The sequence below is a fragment of the Emys orbicularis genome, chromosome 3, assembly GCF_028017835.1.
Source record: "Emys orbicularis isolate rEmyOrb1 chromosome 3, rEmyOrb1.hap1, whole genome shotgun sequence".
NCBI lineage: Eukaryota > Metazoa > Chordata > Testudines > Emydidae > Emys > Emys orbicularis.
This window is the reverse complement of record NC_088685.1, coordinates 105832653-105859681: the sequence shown is the minus strand read 5'-3', so window position 1 is coordinate 105859681 and position 27029 is coordinate 105832653. Positions and strand designations below refer to the sequence as shown.

At 39.8% G+C, this 27029-nt stretch overlaps 1 protein-coding gene across 8 annotated transcripts in view; it reads right to left on the bottom strand.

Moving 5' to 3' along the window:
- MYB (MYB proto-oncogene, transcription factor) overlaps nucleotides 1–26696 on the bottom strand; it is a 31784-nt gene extending 5088 nt beyond the window's left edge. The window contains exons 1-15 of one of the 8 annotated variants that reach the window (XM_065400786.1): nucleotides 26659–26681; nucleotides 22113–22230; nucleotides 20552–20623; nucleotides 19744–19836; nucleotides 19071–19291; nucleotides 16973–17207; nucleotides 15900–15980; nucleotides 15394–15498; nucleotides 13846–14103; nucleotides 12442–12804; nucleotides 10763–10905; nucleotides 10219–10333; nucleotides 10004–10129; nucleotides 8527–8637; nucleotides 7748–7855 (exon numbers count right to left, since the gene is read on the bottom strand). In XM_065400786.1, coding sequence (XP_065256858.1) covers nucleotides 7748–7855; nucleotides 8527–8637; nucleotides 10004–10129; nucleotides 10219–10333; nucleotides 10763–10905; nucleotides 12442–12804; nucleotides 13846–14103; nucleotides 15394–15498; nucleotides 15900–15980; nucleotides 16973–17207; nucleotides 19071–19291; nucleotides 19744–19836; nucleotides 20552–20623; nucleotides 22113–22230; nucleotides 26659–26681 — 2172 coding nt within the window. Of the gene's footprint in view, nucleotides 1–7747; nucleotides 7856–8526; nucleotides 8638–10003; nucleotides 10130–10218; nucleotides 10334–10762; nucleotides 10906–12441; nucleotides 12805–13845; nucleotides 14104–15393; nucleotides 15499–15899; nucleotides 15981–16972; nucleotides 17208–19070; nucleotides 19292–19743; nucleotides 19837–20551; nucleotides 20624–22112; nucleotides 22231–26658 lie in introns of all 8 variants that reach the window. The other 7 variants (XM_065400788.1, XM_065400787.1, XM_065400794.1 and 4 more) reach the window with 7 other exon arrangements.
- Nucleotides 26697–27029: the final 333 nt, after the last annotated feature.

Below are 27029 nucleotides of genomic sequence, written 5' to 3'. Positions count from 1 at the left end.
GGGAGGGGGAGAAGTGGGGACGTGGCACGCTCAGGGGAGGAGGCGGAGAAGAGGCGGGGTAGGCACTTGGGGGAAGGGGTGGAATGGGGGCAGGGCAAGGGTGGTGCAGGGGCAAGAAGAGGCAGGGCAAAGGCGGGGCCAGGGGTGGGTGGGGTTGAGCACCCACTGGGAGAGGGGACGTCGGCGCCTATGGCTGAGTTACAGCATTCCGTTAGAAGTGGGGTTACAGTAGAAATGCAGAGCTCCTTACTTAATAGTAACAGCAGAATAGATGCCATAATAAAGCATTTCCCTAACAGAACATAAAACCCATCAAATATAACCTTAAGCTTTCTTATTTCATCAGTATTTGGAACCAAGGCATGTTTTTTCACTAGCTATTTATCAGTTCCATGTGAAGATTAATGTGGATGTCAAGCTACTGTAAACCAATTCTACTTCATTTGCTTAGGGAATAATCAGTTCTAATTTGCTTAAGTAGCAGCAATAAAATAGCACTAAGGATATGTCTACACTGCAAGTAAACACCTGTGGCTGAACCGTGTCAGTTGAATTAGGCTTGCGGGGCTATAAAATTGAGCTGTAGACATTTGGGCTCTGGGTGAAGCCTGGACTCTGGGACCCTACGGGCTGCAGCCTGAGCCTGAACATCTACACCGCTGTTTTACAGCCCCACAGCCAAAGCCCGGCATGGCCAAGTCAGCTGACATGAGTCAGCCATGGATTTTTAACTGCAGTGTAGACACTGGCTCTTACTGGGGCACTGAGCAATCCCCTCCCCAACTTGGTGTTCTTCCAATTGCTGAATAAAATAAAATGTCAAGGCCCTTTGGCTTTTATTATTATGCTGATTATATCAATGTTAGGAACAAGTATTTGGTGGTGATAGGGCCAAAACCTGGAATCCTGTTTCAGGCACAATTCACATTTGGAACCAATGAGAGTTTTCCTGGGTAAGGATAATGGGACAAACACTGAGCACCTGTCAGATTTTGTCCCCAAGTAAAGACTTCAGGATTTTCCCTTTAGATTTTTCTTCCCCCTTTAGATTACATTCTTTCAATTCAAAGCTTAGCTCATAATGCTGCAATGGCCTCTCTGCTGCCATGTGCCTGTAACCCTTCTGTGGTCTATGAAAACTGTTTGAAGGAACCACAGCTTTTTAAGGCAGCAATCACCTCTGATGCATTTGGCACCTAAGTTCTGCTGCCCAGAGAGAACACTGTTGCACAGACTGATTGTCCCCTGACTTCTGACCTCGTCTGCTTTGCACAACTGAAGGAAGCAAGGTCGCCTTTGTATCAGCCTAGAACAGAGAGAGGGGGCTACCCAACTAGCAGAAAACATACTATATCATGGCCACATTTCCCTTCCACACAAACTTCAACTCTTCTAGCGGGATTAGGGCTGTTCTGATCCCCTGCTTCACTCTGGGAACAGAGGGAAACATATGGCCTTATGATCCCAATATCTCCAGAAAGCCAGTCACCAGCAGGTTCTCCACAAAGACCTCTGCTGCAAGCTGTATATGCTGTCTCATGTGTATGTGTTTCGCTTTCTAGCCTAACTTCAATGTGCTGAAAGAAACTCCACAAAATGAAAAAGGAGAAAATTAAAGATCCTGTAAACTCATAACAATGACCCTTGGAGAAGACTAACAAGGCCCCAGAGTAGAAGTAGCTGTGTTTTTAACTTGCATTAAACTCATTCTTTAAAAGAAAATTAAGATTGTGACATAAACCATTGAAAGTCAGGAAATTCAAACTGAAGGGTGTCAGTCTGTGGTTAAAAAGAGGAAAGTGATGGGAGCTAAAGGTTTAAGATGTGCTGTTTAAACATGCAAGGCTTGTACAACGTGTAGTTTCCTTTTGTTATTTCTAAACAAATCAATTTTTTTAGAAGTTTTATATTTTAAAATGGCTGCTATGAGGTGATGTGTTTTGCCAGAGTGAGGACTGCAGGACTGGGTGTGCAGTCTGTGATTTAGCCTGATTTTCTTTCCCTGGTATTGTATATTTTGTGATCGTTCTTGTTATCTGATAGACTAATGGATATGTTAGTCTATTGGATGAATATATAAATGTTCTTTAAAAGCATGTGTATTACACTTGAACAGCCAAATCCTAAAGTCTTTACAGAGCCAGGCTTTACTCAGACAAAATCCCACTGACGTGAATCAGTTTGCCTGGGTAAGGACTTATCCCAAAGTCTTATCTCTTGAAGTCCTGCACCCACCGGCAGCCAAGCTCCCTCCTTTTACTCAGGCAAAACTCCATCTGCAGTGAAATGGAGTTTTGTTTGAATTATGACCATGAAAGGATTCTGGGTGAAATTTACCAATCACATAAAGCCCAAGCACAGTACACTCTGAATGGCCTGGGGGACATCCGAAGCTTTCAGATAACTGGGTGTTCGGATAAACAAAGGTGTTCGTTTGAGCTGGGGTCTAGCTACAGGCTGGGCAGTAAAGGTTCAGGTACAGCTACTTCAAAGTGCGTGCATAAAACCGTTCCCAGAGACTAGTTATCAGTGATTCACAATCAAGCTGGAAGGACATATCAAGTGGGGTCCTGCAGGGATCAGTTTGGGACCGGTTCTCTACAATATCTTCATCAATGCTTTAGATAATGGCATAGAGAGTACACTTACAAAGTTTGCAGACGATACCAAGCTGGGAGGGGTTGCAAATGCTTTGGAGGATAGGATTAAAATTCAAAATGATCTGGACAAATTACTTCAGACCTTTTCTCCAAATAGGATGAAATTCAGTAAGGATAAATGCAAAATACTCCACTTAGGAAGGAACAATCAGTTGCACACATACAAAATGGGAAATGACTGCCTAGGAAGGAATACTTCAGAAAGGGATCTGGGGGTCATAGTGGATCGCAAGCTAAATATAAGTCAACAATGTAATGCTGTTGCAAAAAAAAAAAAAAAAAAAAAAAAGCAAACCTCATTCTGGGATGTTTTAGCAGGAATATTGTAAGCAAGACACGAGAAGTAATTCTTCTGCTCTACTCTGTGCTTATTAGGCCTCATCTGGAGTATTGTGTCCAGTTCTGCGTGCCACATTTCAGGAAAGATGTAGACAAATTGGAGAAAGTCCAGAGGAGAGCAACAAAAATGATTAAAGGTCTAGAAAACATGACCTATGAGGGAAGATTGAAAAAACTGGGTTTGTTTAGTCTTGAGAAGAGAAGGCTGAGGGGGGACATAATAGTTTTCAAGTACATAAAAGGCTGTCACAAGGAGGGAGAAAAATTGTTCTCCTTAACCTCTTGAAGATAGGACAAGAAGCAATGGGCTTAAATTGCAGCAAGGGAGGTTTAGGTTGGACATTAGGAAAAACTTCCTAACTGTCAGGGTAGTTAAGCACTAGAATGAATTGCCTAGGGAAGTTGTGGAATCTCCATCATTGGAGATTTTAAAGAGCAGATTAGACAAACACCTGTCAGGGATGGCCTAGATAATACTTAGGCTATGTCTACACTACAGAGCTTACAGTTGCACAGCTATACTGATGCAGCTGCGTCGCTGTAAGTTCACTCACATAGTCGCTCTATGCCGACGGGAGAGAGCTCTCCCATCGACATAATTAATCCACCCCCAACGAGCGGCAGTAGTTAGGTTGGTATGAGATGCTCTCCCGCCGACACAGTGCTGTGCACACTAATGCTTATGCAAGCATAATTTATGTCACTCATGGGGGTGGAATATTGACATCCCTGAGCAACTTAAGTTTTGCCAACGTAAGTGGTAGTGCAGGGGACTGGACTAGAAGACCTTCCCTTTCAGTCCTACGATTCTATGATTACTAGTAAACCTACCTAGGGAGATAACATTTAGAAAATGGAGCAGGGAGGGGAACAATGTAAGGGAAAGCTTACTGAATATAAACAACAAGGAGTCCGGTGACACCTTAAAGACTAACAGATTTATTTGGGCATAAGCTTTCGTGGGTAAAAAACCCACTTCTTCAGATGCATGGACTCCTTGTTATTTTTGTGGATACAGACTAACACGGCTACCTCCTGATACTTTACTGAATAGTTATGCACTAAAGAGTTTCAGCTGTTTTATACCTGTTCGAAAACATTCTGTTTTTCTACATACACAGGATCCTCCTGTAGTGGATGAAATGAAGTTGATGAGATTGTCCCTACAAGTTTGAGAGAGAAATACTGGCCCAAATTCATCGCTGATGTAAATCCACTGATGTCAACAGTTACACCAGGGATGAATTTGGTTCTTTTGTTCTTTATCTGCAGGTCACTAATGCTAATTTGGATTTGTTAGGAGAGACACAAAGTCAAACCCTGATGCTGCATGACTATAAAATGGCTGTATTTCACCTCTGGGGGGGAAATAAGAGGAGTCATAATTGATAAGCATTTCAGCCTGTAGCCTCATTCTTCATTTTTATTTTATATTTGGGTTGAACAATGAATGTCTCTTTGTCAAGTATGGAGAAGAATTTAACCTTTGAACTATTGTACCAAGGTGTCTTGTGTCAGCTACTTGTTTTTGGTTTTTTTATTACTAGTTCTTCTTTCAGTTTCCCGGTTACTAAATATTAGGCTAAGTTATTAAGTCAGTTTTTATTCCTTCCCTACTTAGGTAAAATGACCTTTTGGTCAAATCCTGAGAGGTGCTGAACACTTGCTGAGCATCCTTCTTGCCCACTGAAGTCAATAGCATTTTTGAGGAAATGTGTCAAGATTTTGTACAGAAATTAGGCCAAAGTTAGGCTGATATATTAAATCTGTGGACATAGCAAAACTCCCCACAGATACTGATATGAGGAAGGAGAAAAAAATAGAATGAGGCCCTTGGTTGATAACAGTTTATAAAGAAATTTACTTTGACAAAATAGGAAATGTAACTTGATTTAATATTTCCAAAGATCAAAATATCCTATTCACCAGACAGTAATGTTTTGTAAGTCACTAAGGGAGGGATTTTCAAAAAAACTCTTAAGGAGCACAAGTGCTGATTTTCAATGGGCTTTCTCCTCCTGTATCATAGGGGGAGGGATAGCACAGTGGTTTGAGCATTAGCCTGCTAAACCCAGGGTTGTGAGTTCAATCCTTGTGGGGGCCATTTAGGGATCTGGGGCAAAAAGTCTGTCTGGGGATTGGTCCTGCTTTGAGCAGGGGGTTGGACTAGATGACCTCCTGAGGTCCCTTCCAACCCTGATATTCTATGATTTAGGGAAACAAGGTGGGTGAGGTAATATCTTTTACTGGACCAACTTCTGCTGTGACAGACACAAGCTTTCAAGCTACACAGAACTCTTCTTCAGGTCTGGGAAAGGTACTAACAGCCTCACAGCTAAGTGCAAGAGCAAACAGATTGTTTAGCATAAGTAGTTAGTACATATTCTAAGGGACCATTCAATATAGAGTGGCCCATTAACACCCCTGTAGTCATAGGACAAAAAGAGGGGTTAGTGGATTACAGAGTTTTGTAATAAGCCATAAATCCAGTGTCTCTATTCAGTCCATGATTTTTAGTGTCCAACAAAGTTATGAATTTAAGTTTCCAGGCTGGTCTTTAGAAAGTGTTGTGCAGGTTTCCTATTTCATTTAGGCATTTTGGAAAATATCACCCTAGAACCTTAAAATTCAATGAGGGTTTACTTTTCCATAGAAGTGTTCGGGATTTAGCTAGACAACTCTCAGTAACGCAACCTGATCTTATACATATTGACTAGAGCGTGCTGAATTTTTTTTTTTTTTTTTTGACAGAATGCTTTTTCACCAGAAAATGCTCTTTTGTCTAAACTGCTGATTGTCAAATTGGGGATGGGGATGCAATTCCAAAGGCGTGACGGGATTATCAGAGGTGCGGTGGCTGGCTGTCTGCAGCAGGGGGAGCAGGCAGGAAGTTCCCAGTGGTTGGGGATGGGAAGAGAAAGCGCAGTCCTGCCGTGCCCCAGCAGCAGCCTGCTGTTCTCCCCTTCCTCAGTTTCCTGGCCACTGCGGACTGACTGACTCCCTGTGTGCTCTTCCTATTGCTGCCCTGTCCTGTCCTGGATACCTGGCAGGTCACAGCCCCGCATATTTTAAATCCTCTGGAGCCTGCAGGAACAAGAGGCTCTGGGCAAGGAGGGTGAGGACCCTGGTCTGCTCCAGTCTGTGCTGCCACAGGCACCTCTAGAGATGAAGCCTGTTGGGGTCGTGCCACCACTCTGTACATGAGCTGCCCTCTACCCTCAGTGAGTCACTTTCTTCCCCGGATGGCCTATATATGACTCCCATGGAGAAGGGGGGTGCAGCAAAAAAAATTTGGGAACCTCTGGTTCATATTGAAACTCTGCACTGGCATGTGTGGATTTTGAAGAAATTGGGTTTAGAAAAGAATATGGAAAAGAAGCATTCTGATACAGTGAAAATGTTCCATTTAATTGCTGGAATGGAACACTTTTTTCTTTTTGAAACAAATTTTCACTTAGGAATTTATTTTATATTTAAATATATATATATATATATTTAAAACTCAGCTTCAAAACAAACTGTTTCGATTGGGCCAAAGCAAAAAATTTTCAAAAATTTGGTTCCGTGGGAAATTTCTAAATTCTTTGGTTTCATTCCAATTTGGAAAGAAAACAAATTTAGAAACTGTGGAATTTCCTGCTAAATAGAAATTCTGGTTCTCACACAGTTCTACTACTGACATTAACATATTATTAATGTTTGAAATGTAGAAACATGGACAGACTTATGATCTTTTAATGTACTGCTTTATACACCATGGTTTGAGCTGATTAATCAAAGGCAGATTTTGCTGCTTTGTTGAACTGTAATAAATAACCAACATTCCTATTAATGCAAATTCAAAAGTAGATTGTTTATCTGTAAAACTATTCTTAATCTGTATTTATTAAAGTAAAGGTGATTCATAAAGGCTGAATCATTCTACTACCGGCTAGAGAGGGAGGGGAGGAGTATTAGTGGTATACTGTAGAACACATGCCTGAGAACTAGGAACTATGGGGTTCTAATCCCCACTCTAACAATGACGCACTCTCTGGCACTGGGCAAATCACTTAAATATCTCTGCCTCATTTTTCCCCACTGTAAAAGGGGAATAATGTTATTTAGCCATCTACCTTAAAAATGAACGCTGTGAAGGAAGATTAATTAGTCAGTATCTGTAAAGTGCTTTATTCTTGTTTTATTCAATTTCCTCACATTTTACTGTTGTTTTCTAGGGCCTGATTCAAACGACACAGAGATCAGTGGGAAGACTTCCCATGACCTAATTGGATCAGGCCCTATGTTGTTTCTTTTGAATGTTAAAAGGCTAAAAATTTATTTGTTAAAATTTGGCATAACATACGTATGTAAACACTTAATGTATCTAGCCTTATTCGAATTACAGTAAAACATACAAACATTTAATACAGTCAAGAGAGACCGATACAAAAAGCTGGACAAAAGACTTGTGGAGTTAAGAGGTTTTCAAGTGGTAGAGTTAAACATGCGTCTCTGGTATCATCTTATTTTCAGCTAAGAAAGGACTAGCTTGACTGTGCCACTCTGCTACATTATATTGTATGGAGTACCACTGAATGGACAATCAGATAAAGTGAGGCACAGATAAAGTGAGGCCTTCAGTTTGCTAAACCTTGGTCAATTAATCTTAACATATCACCTCTCTGCACCTGAAAACTTGTTAAATCATTCTGTAAGAGATGTCTAGTATACATATAAAGAGATATTTATAGCTGAAGATCAATTACCTGCAACGGACTAGCCAATGGCCTGTTTCTAGGTACTGCAAATGTTTTGTGAATGCTTTCATCCTCTTCTGACACTGGCATCTTTAAAACGGAACTAGTAAGAAGATTCTAAACAAAAAAAGAAAAGGGAATATTTAGAGGAATTTTCATAACACTAAATTTAGAAAGACCACAAACAATATTTAAATGTTTTAAAAACAGACCCACCCCAATTGCACACTGGATAATACTATGCCTTGTTGCATAGGGAGCTTGGGTCCTCTCATCCCTGAAGCCTGATTATAGAGCAGCATTATAAAGTATAGAGTAAGGCCCTGATCCAGTAAAGCACTTAAGCATATGCTTTATTTTAAGCATGTGAGCAATCCTAATGAACTGAATAGAACTACTCAGAAGTTTAAAGCTAAGCACGTGCTTTGCCAGAATGGGATGCAAGTGGAAATTCTTCTCTTTTACCAGCTCTACTCTGTGATTTAGTCACTTTTATATAGAGGTACAGCTCTCTTCTAAGTGGATGCCTTTTACAAAGACAGTCGGGAATGCCACACCTATATCTGAATGCCTGCAACGGGAGTCACAAAGGTCTAATTAACACCAGAATTGCTCCTTGTCTTTCACATATGTGTAGAATACACAAACACGCAGATGGCACTACATACATAATGAACCAATACTTTTCCTGTTAGGAAGTTCAAAAATAAATTGTTCTGTCCCTTTCCCTTAAGAATATTGGATTAAAAATGAAGAAAGAGTTCTAGAGTTTGGACACTTGTACGTACGGGCACATCTTCCATAGTAGATGTATGTGTGAAGAGCTGAGTGTTCAGGTTTTCCCCTTCCCAGTGATTTGAGCAAAAGAAGTTTCCAGCTTTACCTGTTGGAGACTCCACCTGGAAGCAGAAAAGGTACCATGTGTTAAAAGGCAATGTCTAGCTCATCATGAGAATATTTATCCTTTAAGTTACTCAGCAACTGGACTGGTCTGCAGGGTCCAGGTATCCAAAGACACAATTTAGCCCTTTGTAGCAATTTTGCTCTTTACATCCAAAAATTCTTAAATATTCAATTAAAAAATAACGGATCTTTGAATATGTGCATTCAGATATTCACTAGTTCCACTCCCAGTTATTTATACAAGTTGCAATTCTTTTGTAAAAGTAGTGACAGAACATGTATTTTGGAGCTTCACATAAATGATAAATTAATGTAATGAGATATTTTCAAACCACCGGACTTCTAAGTCACTCTGTGTAGTTTGGTCCCCATTAGTTATTTTATATATTTCACCAATATTAGAAAAATTAGTCCAAATTTCTGGATAAATTTACCTTTATAAGATGCAAATAATGCACATTATAATAGCCTGAACCAACGCCCACTGGAATCATCAGAATGACTTCCAATGAAGTCAATGGAAGATGACTTGGGTACTAATAGCTAAGGCTGCGTGTCTGTCATGGAGGTCACAGAAGTCACGGATTCCGTGACTCTGACCTCCGTGACTTCTGCAGCGGCCGGTACTGGCTCAGAGGTTGCCTGAGTCAGGCAGCCCCTGGGCCAGGAGTAGCAGTTTGCGTGTGGGAGGGGGCTCAGGGCTGGGGCAGGAGGTTGGTGCACGGGGGGGGGGGGAGGGGGGCGCTTACCTTGGAGGGGTCCCCGGCTCCCACCACCATGTCTCCACAGCTAGGCAGAAGGGCCAGGGAGGCTCTGCCGTGCCAGCAGACACCGCCCCCACAGCTCCAATTGGCTGCAATTCCCGGCCAATGGGAGCTGCGCCTGTGGAGTCAGCGCTTGTGGTGGGAGCCCCCCTGGCCGCCCCTCCCCCTAGGAGCTGCAAGGACACGGAGCTGGGTAAGGAGCCTGCGAGCTCCACCAACCCTGCCCTCCCCTTCCTCCCCCCAAGAACCAGTGGGGGTCCCAGGCCACCCGCCCCAGCACCCACAGCCCCCCCCACTCCAAGTTTTAGGTCAGGTTATATAGTAAAAGTCATGGACAGGTCACAGGCCGTGAATTTTTGTTTACTGCCCATGACCTGTCCATGACTTTTACAAAAAATACCCAGGACTAAAATGTAGTCTTACTAATATTATTATTAGTAATTATTTAGCTCACGTATTTTATTATTTAGCTCAGGCATTAAGATCTTGAAATTCACCTGGAAAAAAGGGCACATATGATTGACTGAAAATAACTTTGATAGAACCGTTTGCTGTGAAACTGATTTAGGTTGCCCCACGTAAAAGTTTTATGCCTTACCTCTTGTTTGATTTTCTTCACCAAAGGGATTCCACTGTCATGTAGCCCAGACACAATTCCAGATTCATCAGATTCTTGTTTGATAACATCGTGCAGGTCTTCTACAAGATGAGTTGGAGTTTGAGGCTGAAAGGAAAAAAAAATGTCTAGTCTGCGTCTCAGGCAACCCCTTCACCCTAATATCAAAGTGACTTTTATCACCATTTCTTTCTTACCAGCATCTTCAAGGGTCCATACTTGATTTCTTGAGCTGCAAGTGCATTTTTGAATGGAGTAGGTGTTCTTGGAGAACTCTCCAATATTGACCTCTTGATGGCTGGAGTTCTGAAACTTTTAAAATGAGCGAGAGAAAAAATTTGTTACAGAGAATGTGTTTGAGCATCTTTGTTCTGACCCTATAATTCAATGGAAAAAGTGACCTATAGTTAAAGACTGATGGATTTTATTAAATATTATCTTGTGATAATGCCATGAGTTCACACTATGCTATTTTACTTTTACGGAGGAAGCACATGTTTTAATAATTTAATGTAAAACAATAATCTAATAAATTGACGGTATATACATGATTGTTACCCATTCAGAAACTCTATAATGAAAAATACAAGTATTTTTCTAAACTAAAGAAAATCCAAATAAAATGCATCAACAAACAGGACTGTAACAAACAATCCAGCATTTTGTGCTGGCTGAGTCCTCAACTGGAAAAATAAACCCCAGTGAGTCTGAAAATACAATGTTAAAATAAAAAGGACTTACATATTGTTTTCCTTCTGAGGCTTAAAAGTTTGGTCTCTGTGAAGTGGTGTTGTAACAGACACTTTATGACCACAGAGTGGAGTGGAAGTTAAAGTAGGATTGTCCAGGTCCAGATTTTCATGGTTGGCTGAGGTGTTTAAGAACTGCAATTATGAAAAGAAAAAATAATATGAACACCTAGATGATGATTTTGCCTTTAAAAGTTAGTTTTGCTGAGCAAAAATGAAAAAAAAAAATCTCTCGATAATTAAAAGATTATTTTTATTGACCCACATATAATTGTATGTGTGGTTATTAGTGTCTGATTAGAGGATAAGGGTGTTAACTCATGAGCAGTTGGTTGAGAGAATCATGAAGCAAAAATTAGCATTTCTAGTGCTGGAAGTATGAACAAAAATTACTTTCTGTTCCAATAAGAAGCATTTACCACTATTCACAGAGCTAAATCTTAAGAACTCTATTCAGTTTTTAATCAAATAAACTGCAAATGACTTCAGTCACCATTTGCCTAAGTAAGGCCTCAATAAAAATAGGTAAGGACTTCAGGAGTTGGCTCAAAGCATGGTGGTTTAATTCCATTAAGCTTTACGTAAGGTATTAGGCATGTTTTTAAATTAGTAAATAAAGTGTTTATTATAGGACACTGAACTCATTATCTCTCTGAAAATAGAGTACTCCATTTGCACAGCACAAAATGAAAATTATAGCAAGCTACAAATGCACTGAATGTTCTGAAATGCAAGTATTGGACTGATTGAAAAGGAGACAGTTGTATTATTTAGGTAAAAATTCTGCATTGGGAGTGTGTCACCTTAACCTCATTTCCATCTCTAATGTTTATGATTCTATGAATTTAGTGGCATCATTTCTCTGTTAGTTAAAGTTTTGCCAAAATATATATTACCCAGTAGGCCTACTTGTGACAAATTAAAAAGATGCACATACAAAAATATAGTACATCTCAAAATATGCACTTAGATCGGCCAATAATATACATTTAAATATACCTAAATGCAAATGTAGCAGACCTTTAGATAAATAAAATGCATTTTATAAACTCCAATAAATTATTTTTCTCTCTTTAAGAACCATCATAAAAGAAAACCAAGAAATCCACAAAGAAAAAAACCATGCTGACAGTGGTACAGCTGTGAAACAAAGCAACAAATGACAGGAAATTCGAAATGGAGACCAAGATGATCTTCATACACAAATTTTCTCCTCATCCCTGTCCCACCCCACCCCAAGAATCATTTGAATTTTCTGGCTGTTGTCAGTTCGTCTCACAATCTGCATGTTATTTAAATAAACAGAGTTTGGGTTTTTCTGGGTCAGTGAATCACACTGTGTAAATGGACAGAGATGGGAAAGTGTTACAATGAACAGAAATGTTAAACTCTGGTAGTTGGAGGAATTAAAAGCAGGAGAAAGCAAACAACCATCTTCCCCTTCGAAACCACCAAGAATTAAAGAGACAATAAAAAAAGAGAATCAACAGTTAGCTTGCTGATCATCTAAACTCAGTGGTGAAGACTAACAGCAGTAAGAAGATTCAAACATGGAGTGAAATCAACAAGTGCAACAGTAATTAGTCATTTGTTCCAAAGGATTAGTTTCTAAACTGTTAATACTCTGGTGACTTGAGAATTAGTAACATCTGTGCAGAAGACTTGATCTACCTGCGAGGGAGAGAAGGGTAGGCTTTTGACAGGGGAGCGCTTAGGAGTTGAACTGCTGACGTCAGCAAATATGAAGGAGCTACTGTGGCCACTGGCTAAGTGGCTGGAATGCCCTCTCTTTTTGCGAAGAATGACCAACGGAGCTGTGCTGCATTTTGAGGCAGATAAGGACTTTGGTGAGTCAAGAGAACCCTGACTCAACATTATTTTGCTCAAGTTTGTGCTAGGGTGTCCTTCAGGTCTACACGCATTGGCCTCTCTTTGCTGAAGCTGTAAGACTTTGCCTGAGGGAGTTTTGCTAGGCGAAGTGTCTGCTTCTTCAAAGAATTCAAAACTGCTGAGATCACCCCATGATGAAGGATCCTGAAACAACGTGGGAGGCACGGAACTATAAGACAGTGTATAGTGCCACCTCATGAAAATACAGCATTACGATATGCCAGTAACAACAACAACAACAAAAAAGCCCTTCCCAATTTAATTCACTTTGACCCTAGTTTTTTGAGTAATATTATGAACACTTACTCATGTTTTTAATATATACACTGAGTATATTAACTGAATATTATTCCATTGGTGCTGGAAACCAAATTCCTGAAAGTAGCAATGAGTCAAGTGATGTTCTACCACTATTAGCTACATCAATGTAGAGATAATACCTTCGTATTATGGAAAAATATGTTAATCAGTCTCCAAATTAAGCTCATCCTCTCTCTAACCAGCATGCTTGCAACTACATGCTGAATGAGTGTAGCAAAGTTTGAAATGTGCACCCTAGTTGTTATAAATTAAGATGACACCTAACAACTCATTTCAATGTAATAGCTCTATTTCAACTGACATACCCAGAAATCACAGTGAACAAAGGCCAATGTTAAATGCAGTAAGGCACTCAGTATTAAATTAAGGTTTCCAGTTCTTTAAATATGCCATGCAAGCTTGTTAAGCTTTGAAAAGAGGCAGCTATTGATGCTATGTCCCACAGCAAGGAAGAATTCCAGAAAAGCATATAGAAGCGTGCACAAATCATACATACGCCTACAGACTCCTGACACTTTTGTCATAATTGAATATCACTTATACCATTAAGCTGGTTTTGTTATCTCTAATTTGATTTCATTTTAAGAGAGAGTGTATTATTAAGAGTCCATTTAAACTACTGAATGTTGTAGTTTGCCAAAAATTACTCCTCCCACACACACAAGGAGGAAAAAAATAAAAGAAATCCACATATTATAGAAGATTAAATCACTCTTTGGGACTTGATACAAACACCCATGTGTTACTTTAAAAATAAGTTTCAAATCTTGCATTTATGTTGTTCAGAAAATAGAAATAAATATAGGGAGCTCCCAGTTCCACTCCCACGCACACACATTCACCTGAACTGACAGTTCTACTTACGGAATCTATTAACTGAAGTGTTTCTGCAAATTCTAAGAGATTCTTAACATTATCCAGGATGTTGCTCTGATGAACGATCATGCACCTTGCAGGGGATGCGCTTTCTTCAGGTAAGCAACCATGATCCACTGGCGGAGATGGAGTACAATGGTGATGCTCCCCCAAACAGGAAACAGGTGCACTGTCGCCATTAGTTCTGGTATTGTCAGCAATTGTGGTGCTGTGCCAGCCTGGGTAGCTTGATGTGTGGTTCTGTGTCTAAGGGAAGGAGAAAAAAAAAAGGAGGGAAAAAAGGCAGAAGGAACTTAGCAATGAAATTGCACAAGGTGTCAGATGCTGCTGGAGGAAAGATAAAAGTAGTTGCATCATCTTAAAAACTTACGCCTATGAAACAATTGTCAAGATGTTTCCTTTCATCAATGCAAGACCTTGTAATGGTACATTTTATTTCTCTTGAAAGTACTTCATTATTTAGATCCAGTATTAGGTATCATGGGCATATATATTGTATATCCAATAAATTCATACTACTATGTTACTCCAAAAGTCCCATAAAGAGTCTACAAATCTTTGGCTGTGTGAAGCAAGAATTGGCAAGGATTCCCTGCTTAACACTCAGCTCTGTAAGAGGCTAAAGGATTTAAGAGTTAGAGTTGCTTTTGTTTGCATTTCTCATCTTCTTCTATCCCTGTCTAACACTACAGCTTACACCAATGCAATGAAGAGGCTGTCAAATCAACGTGGTTAGGAAAGCAGAAGAGCAAATTAACAGAAGTTTCTTTCCAGTGTGATCATGCAACAGAAGAAATTGCAAAACATTAACTAAAGTTAAAAGTGGCCAAACTAACACATCATGCACACAATCGTTTTATTATTAACCAGAAAAAATTACTCATAAAAGTATCTGCTGGCTATCACTTACGTTCTAGGATGATTTTGATTTATTTGCTTTAACTATATTATTACATAGAATAAGCTACTTATCTATTTTACCACCTATGCATGACAAAATGTGAGAATTCAGTAATAGCCAGCACAGGTTGCACACATGCAGCTAAAGGTTCTAACATTATTCACAGAAAAGTAAAACAAATTATCAAACATGCACCAAGTCTGAAGTTTACAAAGTATGTAATACACAGCTGAAGTAAGGAATGCAACAGAGAGGAAAAATCTAATGAACAGGCACTACATTTTCATTACATGAACCATTGCACACTTTCAGAAACACACATCTCCAGTAATATCAGATCTGGTGGGATTTACTCTGTTAACTTTAGTGTTATCACCCTTGTGGTAAAATGTAGAGCCCAAACTTGCTCCCGCTGACTTTGCAAAAGTAAAAATACCTGCAAATTGTTTAGTACCATAACATACATAAATTTATAAAGCAAATGCATATTAAATATGTGCTATGTTTCATTCTTTTAAAACGGAAATATAGAGCCTTGATTAGTGTCAGAGCCAGAGGGGGAGTAAAAAGGTAAAAAGACAAGCACTGGGGTAAAGCTGCTATCCCTCCATCCAAGCACACAGTGACGGTCTTACTGGTAATGCCTGCTGCCCTTTCAGTTCATTCTCAGTCGACATTAGTAGCAACTCTAATTCCTTTATTCGTTTTTCTTTCTCAGGGTCTTCATCATTATAGTGTCTCTGCAATTAAGAGTTAAGGGAAAAGAAAAGATAAAGGTCTGATTGGATGTTGCAACTAAAATGCTTATGGCTTGCCGTCCTGTGGTATCACAGCCAAATTAGCCTCAGAGGTAAAACAAATGTCAATTGTGTTTTCCACTGTAAAAATCCCTATTGAATTTCAATACAGACATTGAAATAGAAAAAGTGAAAGACATTACACTAAATGTCAGCTAATGTGTTTCAAATTTACCTCGAAAGAACTGATTATTAGCTATGTCAGAACTCCCTCCCCTTCCCCATTTTCTCTCTCCATCACTCAGAATGTTAAAAATGTTTTTTCAAGGTAAGAAGTTTGCATTTTAACTTCCATATGAAATGTTTAACAAATTGACTTGTGAAATGATCTTTAAACTATCTACCTGAATAGCTGCAGCGGCTGGCTGAGGGACATTGACAATATTTACATGCAGTGCTACTGGATATGGGATTTGACCAGGGACCTACGCCAAAACACAAAAGACACTCAAAGTTATTAATTCCATTATGCAAGCTGCAGTGTGTGTTTGGGTTAAACTCAAGCACTACTCCTGCATCTTACACTGAACATTTAAAATCCATAAAACCCCTCTCTTCTAACTTGCAAGAAAACTGAGCTGCTTTTAACGAGTAAATACGACACTCAGCATTAGAGGAGGAAAGACGTTCAAATAAGAAGCACCCACCAGTTCTGAGAATGGATGAATAATTCAAAGAAAGTTATGCTTGTTAAATGTTTCTAAACTGAAGTGCAAATGGGAAGCAGATACATTTTATTACAATCTAAAACCCCACTGCAATCCATACACAATTGTGTTTAAAGGTAGCAATAATTTTCATATTAGTTATTAGCATAAAAGGATTTGGATTAAAATATAGTAATAATTAACTACTCAAACAGAACAAATATTGAAGTCAATGAGAGAGTCACATAAAAATGGACTGCAGAATCAGGCCCACGTATAGTTGAATTTCAACAAGTGCAATACTCACCACCATAAGAAATGCTATATCATATGCATTATAGTTGATTAGTTTCAGAGTAGTCTCTAAGGTGCCACAAGTACTCCTGTTATAGTTGATTAGTTTGTTTTAAAAATTAAGATGTTAGAATGCTGTAGCACAAAGGTATGAAAGCAGATTTACCTATTTTAGGGTTGTGTATGCCCATTACTGTAGTATATGATACTCCAGTTCTGCAAAGAACTTGCTTAACTTTATGCATGTGAAGTCCCATTGACTTCAATGGAACATAAGCATGTTCTGAAGGTTAAGCACATGCTTAAATGACTTGCGGAATCAGGGCCTGAGTGTCTAAGATCAGCATTCCTTATTTACCCTCATTCCTCCAGTCCATCCACTAAAGCGATAACAAAAACATCATTCTTCATCAATTTCAGTGCAGATAGCTTAATCACAGATCTACATATTCAACAAAAAGTTTTCAGCAGCTTACATTTTGTGGCTCAGAGATGTGGTAATAGGAGTAGTCATTGTTAACTGGGGGTTGGGTGGCTGCTGGAAGCTGTGCAGAAGGTGGAGTGTGAGCAAATCCCATTAAGTGATTGTTTTTCTGAAAACTTGCAGCTAATGATGACTGGTTGGCTTTGGAAGATTCCTGAAGATAACCTTCCTGTTCAACCTTTCGACGCATTGTAGAATTCCAGTGGTTCTTGATAGCATTATCAGTTCTACAGAGGAACACATGCATATAAAGACTTTTTCAAATAGAACTTTCAATTCAAATTCAGTGTAGTTGTAGCCATGTCAGTCCCAAGCTATTAGAGAGACAAGGAGGGTGAGGTAATATCTTTTATTGGATTAACTTCTTTGGTGAGAGAGACAAGCTTTTGAGCCACACAGAGTTCTGGACCTGAAGAAGAACTCTGTGTGGCTTGGAAGCTTGTCTCTCTCACCAAAGAAGTTGATCCAATAAAAGATATTACCTCACCCACCTTGTCTCTATAATTCAAATTAAAGTTAGTTGACTGGAAACTGTTGTTAGCATAGAGCATTTCTAAGAGTCCTCAATAAATTTGTTATAATTCAATGGTGCATGTAACACAGAAAGGTGTTCTACCCTCCTCCTACTAACCCATACTTCTTAAGCACAGATTTTTAACAATTCCAAATACAGATCAGCTCTCTCAGGTCATTGCACTTTGAAATCAACTACCAGTGGGAATTTTCACCATAAGAATGCATGGGATAAGATGCATGGATCTCTACTATGAATAGAATTTATGGATCCAGTTCTGATGTTTCTCTTCAATTATATCTCACTGTGAGAAATTAATCACTTGAGGTCTACCTCATCTCCACTAGGTGAAGCAACTGGCATGTGGAGCAAAACCCACCTTTCAGGTTGCTTCATGCACCATTATTTTTTTGAAGCATTAACATTCCAATGGAATTTTGCTGCATTCTATTATTGTAAAAAGAAAGTGCAGGAACCAGCAGTGAAACAGTTAACCTCCAAGTGAATTTCATAACTGGGCAACTGAACAGTTATTAGGGAAAGTTTTTTTTTTAATTTTAGAAAACAAACTGTTTCAAGTATTCAATTGTGTGATTAGACAAAAGCTATGAGAACTGTACTGTATTATTAAAATCGGTCTTGGGGTAACTCAAATATAACTCCTCTGGTCTGAAAGCCTTTACTTCAACATCACCCAGTGTTATTAACTGTGGGTGTCTGTGGTACAAGGAAGGCTGCAATAAGATTGTAATGCTCTCCAAATGACAAGCCTATCTGTGGTTCTTCTCTCCAGCCAAAAAAGGCCATCACAGTTGTGTCTTGGAGATGTTTTACCAACTACTGGAGTCTAGAGGGAAAAAAATGTTGCTTGTTTATTTTGTATATTTGACAGCACTTTGTGTTTGGGCACTTTCACTGTTACCCCTGCAAAGTCAGTAAGACCCCAACCCTGCACATTTACAGATGAGTAGTCCCATTGAAGCCAATAGAACAACTCATATGAATAAAGGTACTCATTCTACATAAGGGTTTTCAGGATTGCAGTTTTAGTTAGTCAGTTTCCCTTAGTTTGTATTTGGATCATTCAGGTAGCAATAGAGAAGAGTAAAACACTCTAAAATATGGGGAAAATATTAATGTAAAGCCATCAAAACTGTCTGGGGCAGGTATAGCTTGTGAAACAACTTTTAATTCATTGTTAAAAATACTGACTGGATTTCAGTTGACTGTGTCCCCCTAGCTGAATATAAACTTAGTTTCACTTGTAGAGTCTGATCTTGCACCATTAAGTCAACAGAAGTTTTGACAAATACTTCAACACAAACAAGACTAGACCCACACTTAGGAAAGCCCTGATGATTTGCTATGGTTACTATTTCTTCATCCAGTGGCAAATACTTTAAAAAATATTTCTCCATATACCTGGTCCCATTTAGATCAATGGCACTAGGATTTGGCTCAAAACATTTTGGTTTATAACATGCAATTCTTTCAGTGTACTAAGATGACATCTGAAACAGACTGCTCAGACTCAAAACCTTCTTTTCCCTATTTAAGGGCTACTATATGTCATTACCGTCCAGGCAGCAACTTTGCAATTTCTGCCCATCTGTTTCCCAGCCTCTTGTGTGCCTGGTAAATAATTCTATCTTCTTCTTCAGTCCAGGAGGTTTTCTTTACTTCTGGATTCAAATGGTTGTGCCACCTCTCCCTGCATTGTTTTCCAATCCTCCCCTTCAAGTGCTTGGCAATAACAGACCAGCGCTTTGGGCCATATTTTTGCACAAGTTCTATCACCTTCAAAGAAACACACAAGAACCGCCCATGTTTTAGTGTTACATAATGAATTAGTGCAATCATTCTGTGATGCTGCAATATTTTCAATGAAGTTTCTCAAAACCGCTGTAGTAGAGCAGATGTGTAGGCACTGCTTCGTATTTTCTATTTATATATTTACCCAAAAGGAAAAGACTTTGGTAATATCAAAGGCATTTCTAGCGTACATTTAGATTTGCAGCATTAAAGTATTAATTACTTGATTTGTGTAGAGCACTTTGAAACTGTACCAGGAAGCACTATATAAATGCTAAGTATTAATATTATTGGGACCAGTCTTCAAATCCTTCCTCAGGCAGTACTCCCACTGAAGTCATTGAAGTCTAGATGAGTTTTATCTCAGTTATGACTGCAGTATTGGGCCTATCATTAAGAATTATTTAAAATATGAGGCTGAAGGAAAAGTTGATTACCCGCTGATCTTCTTCTTTAGTCCATGGACCTTTGATAAGTTCAGGATTTAGTACTTTCTGCCATCGATGCTGGCACTGCACATCTGTCCGATTCTAATTGCACATAAAATATACAAATTAATCACTTCTCAAATATGAAAGAATTGCAATATTTCTTTCTAGGTGCACTTGCTCCCCAAACAGACCCTTTATGTATCTCATACAATTAATACAATGAAGCTATATGGGAATGACTGAGACAAGCTTGAAATGAGGGTCCTCAGCAATCAATGGCTGGTAAGTACTCTGCACATTAAACTAGAAAAGCATCTTTTCCATAATTGTCACTGTATTATGGTAACTAAACAAACTTATCCTTTAATATCTATTAAAGATAGTTTTAAAGAATAAGTGTTATGTTATCTGTAGAATTTGAACAACAGTAAGAGATCACAAAAGAGATCTCATATTTTATAAGCAGCATTTACTATTGATCAAAGCTAGGTTTTTTTCTCTGTACTAAGACATTTTTGTTTCACTCACAGGTCAACCATCTGTTCTATAACAAATCCCTCAAAAAGTCTTTTTACATTTCCCCTCCCCCATCTGAGATGAGTAGTGAGAGAAATAAAATTGAGCATAAAAGTTAAGAAATGCAGCTATAATACAGTAAGATGCCTTGTTGAATATCTTAAGTTCCCGTTTGTGGGGGGCTTTATATCACATGAAAACATAGTTAAGAAATAACCTCTCCCCTGTCCCTTACTTGAAAATGGGTGATAAAGAGTTGTCATCTCTACAAACGAAAACAGAAACAATGCCCACTTACAGGAAGGAAATTGGCAATAACTTTCCAGTCTTCTGTACCATTCTGTTCCACGAGTTTCTTTAGTTTTTCATCCTAGTTTTTCATAAAGACAACATCATCAATGCTCCAATCACTTAGTGCTGCAACTAAAATATATCAGCCAAGCTAAGGTAAAAAAAGAAAATACTCCACGTTGCTGAATTTTTATGGATCCACTTCTTTCAGGGATTCAGTACTGACATAAAAGGGAAGTCTCTGGCCTGATAATGCTTTTTTTCTTGCCAAATACACCTCCTCATTCAGCAGATATTTTTTCTTTGGTTATGGGCAGGAACTTAAATATATTTTCTGGGCTTCTGGACTATGCAAATTATGCTGATCTGCATTTTACCAGTTAAGGTCATTTAAATTATTATTTTTGGGCTGGTATTTTCAAAGAAGTCTAAAGGAGTTAGATGTCCATTGAAATTCAATAGGATACAGGTGCCATACCCCCTTAGGCTGTTTACAAAAAGCTTTAAAGATTTTAAGGGCAATGTTCATCACAATACTGCATAAGATCCTATACTAAATGCATAACGTAAGTAATCCACCATATTTACTGCTGTTGTAAATGGGCAAAACTCCTAAATGGGTGAAACTCCATTTACTTCAAAGGAGTTTTGAATATTTTCATCAGAAGAGAATTTGGCCCAATATCCTAAAAGGAAAGTCCAGTAATGTAGGCCCTAAAGACCAAAAACAGCCAGTTCAAAATATCAAGGACAAAGGTACTGTAATAGCAATTCAAGCTTTTAAAAAACCTTACATGAAGTGGCCTGCTAATGTTTATAGATCAGTATGAATCACTGGTGTTGAACAAGCCCAAATATCATTCAAATAATTGAATTAACACATTTCACACAAAAATTAAACTATTGTTAATGACCATGGATTATCCACCCCTGTAAATGAACTTTTTATTACTATAATTTGCACAGAAAATAGACACAAGAGCACTAAAAGCTACCAAAGTATACTCTCTTATATTCAGTCTTTCAAAAGGGGAAAACATCTTTAATGTCAGTTTGTGGTACAGAATAGATGTTTCTTACAGATTTTAGTTACTGCCCCATGGAATCACAACTCCATTATTAAAACACAAACTTCAGATGATCCACTTATTTGTAATAAGAGTGCAGAAGTTTGCACCACAGTTGTTTGCTGCTGTTAAGATACTGAATAGACGTCATTTCTCACATAGCAACCATTTTCAAACAAAAGAGCCAGCAGTAACAATCAAACATTGCTACAGGTAACTTTAAAATTGTCATATCCTGACAACTTAATGCAGTAGTTTGAACACCTGTCCTGTATAACAGTCTTGCTGGAGTCAAGGATCAGTATTTAAACAGTTTGTTTTTTAAAAAACAACAACCCTCAAAGTTACATCTAATTATGTATATAGCCAAATTCTGCCCTCATACATATGCATGAAATTCACGCTGAACTTGATATCTAATGAAATCTGCATCTGACAGAAGAATTTGACCCATTTTCTCTCTCTTTTTAATCCAAATGTAGTAAGTGACCCTTTATTTACCTCTTCACGGGTCCACCTGGTTTTTCCTAAATGACGTTTTCCAGCCTTAGGAAGCAGACCATCGTAGTCATGATCATACATCTCAACATCTTCATCGTCATCATCACTACTATATATACTACAAAAAGAAACAGGAGGCGACTTAGAGTGGAACATGAAGACTTACGTTACTGAATTACAAAATATATGAAAAACAACAATCTTTACAAAGGTTATACAGATAAAAGTTTGAAAACTTGCACAACAAGATTTTGTTCTGCATTCTGTTCTACTATTCTGAACTGGTTCTGCTGTTTTTGGTATCCACAGATACAAGCAAAGGGCTGGCAACCTTCTTATTACTGTACATGTTTAGACCTGCTCAGACTGTTAGATCAGTGGCAACTTACACACTTGGCAGCCTTTCAACCAATGAAAGTTTCAAATTAAAATACAATGTTTAGGACAATAAAGAGAACAAGAGGCTATGTCCTCTACATAAGTGCATATGCAAAATCTTTAACTTGTGCTACATATTTTGAAGAGTGCTTAATGTTTTCTTATATTTGATGAAGTAGCTGGTTACACAATTCCCAAATGGTATTTTATGTACAAATATAAAAATAGTAAAATTATTCAATAATATACTTAGTCATCATTTTGGGATTAGAAGACCAAAAATATTGAAGGGCACAGGTTTTTCAAAACTAATTAAAATAAAGACCATCAAGTGATCACACTATTTTGTAAATAAACTCTTATCAAATATGTCACAGTTCATGGTCGAGTATAGACAAAGCTGAAGACAAGTACAATATAAGATCTCCATAGTAACCACATGAATGATCAAGTCTCCTTATACTGAGTATTTTGCTAACTTTACTACCTCTATCCCATTTCTAAATACTTCATACTGTTTTTGAAATACTCCAGTCCTCACCTAATTCATGACTAAGGGATTTCCCCAGAGGCTATCTATGGGTAAAAAGGAATCTATTACTGTTTTCACAAACAGCACTCACCCTATCCCGCTAGCTAAAATTGAAATGTTTTGCAACAGGAGTTGTCTTTCTGTTGGGTAAAGTATTATTTCCAACTTTAAGATATAAACATCACTTTTGAAACTTCAACAAAGAGATGACATCTACAGTACTACAGAAAAAACAATGTAGTATTTGACTAATGATCATGATATATGGAAAAATCTTTAGATAAAATTTTAAAAACCTTTTTTTGATAAACAGCCATATTAATAAATCCACACTAACAACACTTCAATTAAGGATGGATCAGACACTATTCCTCCTGTTAACCTTGTTTTTCAGAGACTTTGGGGGGCGGGGGGGCAGGGGGCATTAAGCTGAAGTTCAATGTACAGGTGGCTAGCCATGATGCAAGTACCACCAAACTTCAAGCAATCAAAAAGCTTAAAAGAATGTATATTAGGTTAAAATAACATTAAGTCTTCAGCCCAGTCTTCTGGCACATGTTGTGTATCAAGGAAAATCGCTATTTAAGAGGTTTTTCAGTATCTGTAGTGATGCATGTGGCCTATCTGAGAGCAAGTCCCAAATGGCTAACAAACTGACAAAACAAGTCTCCTAATTCCATTCTTAATTTACTACCACTGTACCTAGGTAAGGTGGCACATGTGACTAGATCAGGGTTCTCAAACTGGGGGTCGTGACCTCTCAGGGGCTTGCGAGGTTATTACATGGGGAGTAGCCTGAGCTGCCAGCCTCCATCCCAATCCCCACTTCACCTCCAGCATTTATAATAGTGTTAAATATTTTAAAAAGTGTTTTTTATTTAGAAGGAGGGGTCGCATTCAGAGGCTTGCTGTGTGAAAGGGGTCACCAGTACAAAAGTTTGAGAACCACTGGACTAGATATTCCACATGTCTTTGTGAGTGAACTATTTAGGAATAGCTAGTGACTTCAACTCAACTCAATCCTTCAACTCAAAAGAGTAGTTATTCACAGTAGTAGTCTCACTGACTACAGTAGGACTACTTACATGAGTAAAGGTTGCAGGGTCCTATTTCTTTGCTTTTATTTTTTTTAAAGTTAGATTTTCTTTTCTAAGTGACACATGGAGACAATTGTGTGACTGCTTTTAATGTTAAAAGAAGTTTTGTAGCTAAATACCCATGTATCATTTTGAAAATTGGTGTCACTGATATTGAAAGTACCAGGTACAGCCAGCAGGGTGACATCTCCAGTGCTGCCAAATGTTCCAGGTACATCAATGGACATGGCACATGTGAAACTGGAGTAGAAGATTAGTGATGAAAAGGTTAACATTATTTTATTGTAATGTTTATAATCTAAATTATTTCCTTACCTAGGAAGGACCTTATTGTGGCATACAGAATGAGTAACTCCCATTCTGTGTCTCCTGTGGCAGGAAAATTCGGCCTGGGGGGTTATAGGATGATCTGCACCATATTTAACAAATCTGGTTTCTAGCATATACCTGAAACATTTTTTAAAATATCTGCCTGAACACAATCTGGCCCCAACAACAAATGCACTTGCTAATTACCAGTGGAGTGGACTAAGTGAAAGGGTTAATGATGCCCCACATGCTAGTTTTCAGTGCTTTTAAATACTCTACATTTTTGTCAAGGAAACCAAATTGTGCAATGATAAAAAAGGGGGTGGGGGTGGAGAGGAAATGACTTGCTACTGTGATTGAAGAAACTGGGCACAAACAACCGAGGGGAATCCACTTTCGTTGTTTTGACTAATCCACCTTGCCGACATCTCCTTTCAGAGCATTTCACGGAGCTGTAATCTAGAGCTTCCCTTCTCGCACCAGTACATCCCCTTCGTAACCAGAGGGAAAGTATCTGGCGCTCCGCGAGCACGAACCACCACCACTCGTGCTAGGAAGGACCATTCTGAAAGCTGCTAAGCAGCTCCACTTTCCTCCCGGCTCTCCCGCTCATTCAGTTCCTGTAAAGAGCAACTGACCCTTTCGTTTTGCAGGCCTGGCTTCCTCCACCACTCCTGACACGCTCATTCCGCCACTCTGCAAAGTCAAAATAAAATACAGACTACCCACTAGGCTCTCACCCCCCAGCACTACCACCTCCCATTTAGCCTCAAGAGGGAGGCGCAAGCGAGGCGGAGACACATGCACGGTGACTGTGTGTCTGTCTCTCTGGAAGGACAGGATGAGTAATTCATAGCCTGTCCGTCCTAGTAACACACTCGCTCTCTCATACTCAAGTCACAACCTAGTTTGCACCGAACCCCCACCCCGAGCCTCCTTCTAGATTTCACACTCGGGGCAATTTAAACCCCTTTTTTAAGCCAGCGATCGGTCACAAGAGGGAAAAACTGCGGGGGAAGGGGATTTGCTTTTCTGTCGCAAGCCAGGGGTGGGGAGTGGGGGGGGGGGGTGCTGGACAGAAAGGAGAAAGACTCTCCACGTGTCCGACCGCCAGTCCAAAGATAATTAGAAAACAATCCTCCTGCACTGTGTGTGTCTGTAACAGCAGCAACCACGAGGCGCTCAGACCTCTCCCTTCCAGTTCGCAGCACGCCACCCGCCAGAGGGAAGGGAGCAGCAGGGAGCAGTCACCCCCAGCATCCCCCTCCCCCCCCCCCCCGCCACCACAACACAGCTCGGGGTCTGCTGTCCCCCTGCCCTTGTCCCGTGCAATAGCCCATTCCCCAAGAGGAGGAAAACAGCAACGGGAGCAGCCACATGACAGCTGCTGCCAAAAGCCCCTCTCTCCTTCTTCTCTCCCCACCCCACCCCCCTCCTGCCAAAGTCTAAGAGTTGCTCTCATCGCGCTGCTGAAAAGCTTGCTCGGGCTCCGACATGTGCATTACAAATAAAAGCCTTGCAGGGCATAATTATAAACCGAGAGATGAGCGGGGCAGAGTTGGAGTCATTAAAAGAAAGACTCTGCAACTGCAAAAAAAAAAAAAAAAAAAAAAGGTTTGCTCCCTCCCCACCGCCTCCTTTTCACGCCGCCTGTCTGCCACCCACCTGACATCCCACCTCCACAAAGAATGAATGAAACGGGAATGAACTACCTGCAGCCACTAAACAAGTCCGACATTTTTGGGCTTACATCTGCCATCTGCTTAGCTCCTCCAGCCCAAACAGATCGCAGAGCAGCTAGGCATAGATCGCTGAAGGCAACAAGTCCAAGTGGGAATCCTGCCCCCCCCTTTCCCCCCCCCTCCTTCTAATTTGTAGCCACGCGCGCCATGCATGGTCCTAGGAAATTTCTGTCTGAGCAACTTGCAAAATGCACTGCAAATTGCAATCTTCCCAGCATCCTGAGTCTTTTTTTGGGGGGAGGGGAGGAAGTGGGGGTGGTAGAGAAGGGAGGGGGGGATTCCTAATATGCTATTCATTTGGTCTTGCAGGGTCTGTTTAGGTTTCCCTCTCCCCTTCCCTGTGCAGAGTCTGACAGGCGTGGGGAGGATCTGGCAAACCACTCCTGCAAAAACTAACAAAAAAATAATAATAACCCAAATAAACCTCTCTATCCGTAGGCTATTAAACATACACACACACAAATGCTTTAATGCTGCAAAGAATTTACCTGTGCCTGGGTCTCCTGGCCATCCTGGGACTAGCCACTGGGGGAGGAAGGGGGGACCTGTGCTGGCTGAAGTGCTTTGCTTTCTGTGCTGCTTAAAAGTGCTCCACCGCCGCACAGTGAAGTTTTCAGGAGCAGCAGTAGGAGGAGGAGGAAACAGGTTGAGATTAAAGAGTAAACTCTGTAAACAGAGATGCCATCAAACAAAGGGCTTTTTGGACACTCCCCCTCCCGCCAAATCTGGCGCCCCTGCGGTGTGCGCAAGCGCCTCTCTGAGCACGCCTCTCCGCGCTGCTGGGGTTTTATTGCCGTGCCCGCGGTCCCCGGCTGGCCGAGAAGCCGCTTCCAGCCGTGCCGCCTCTCCCTCTCCCTCT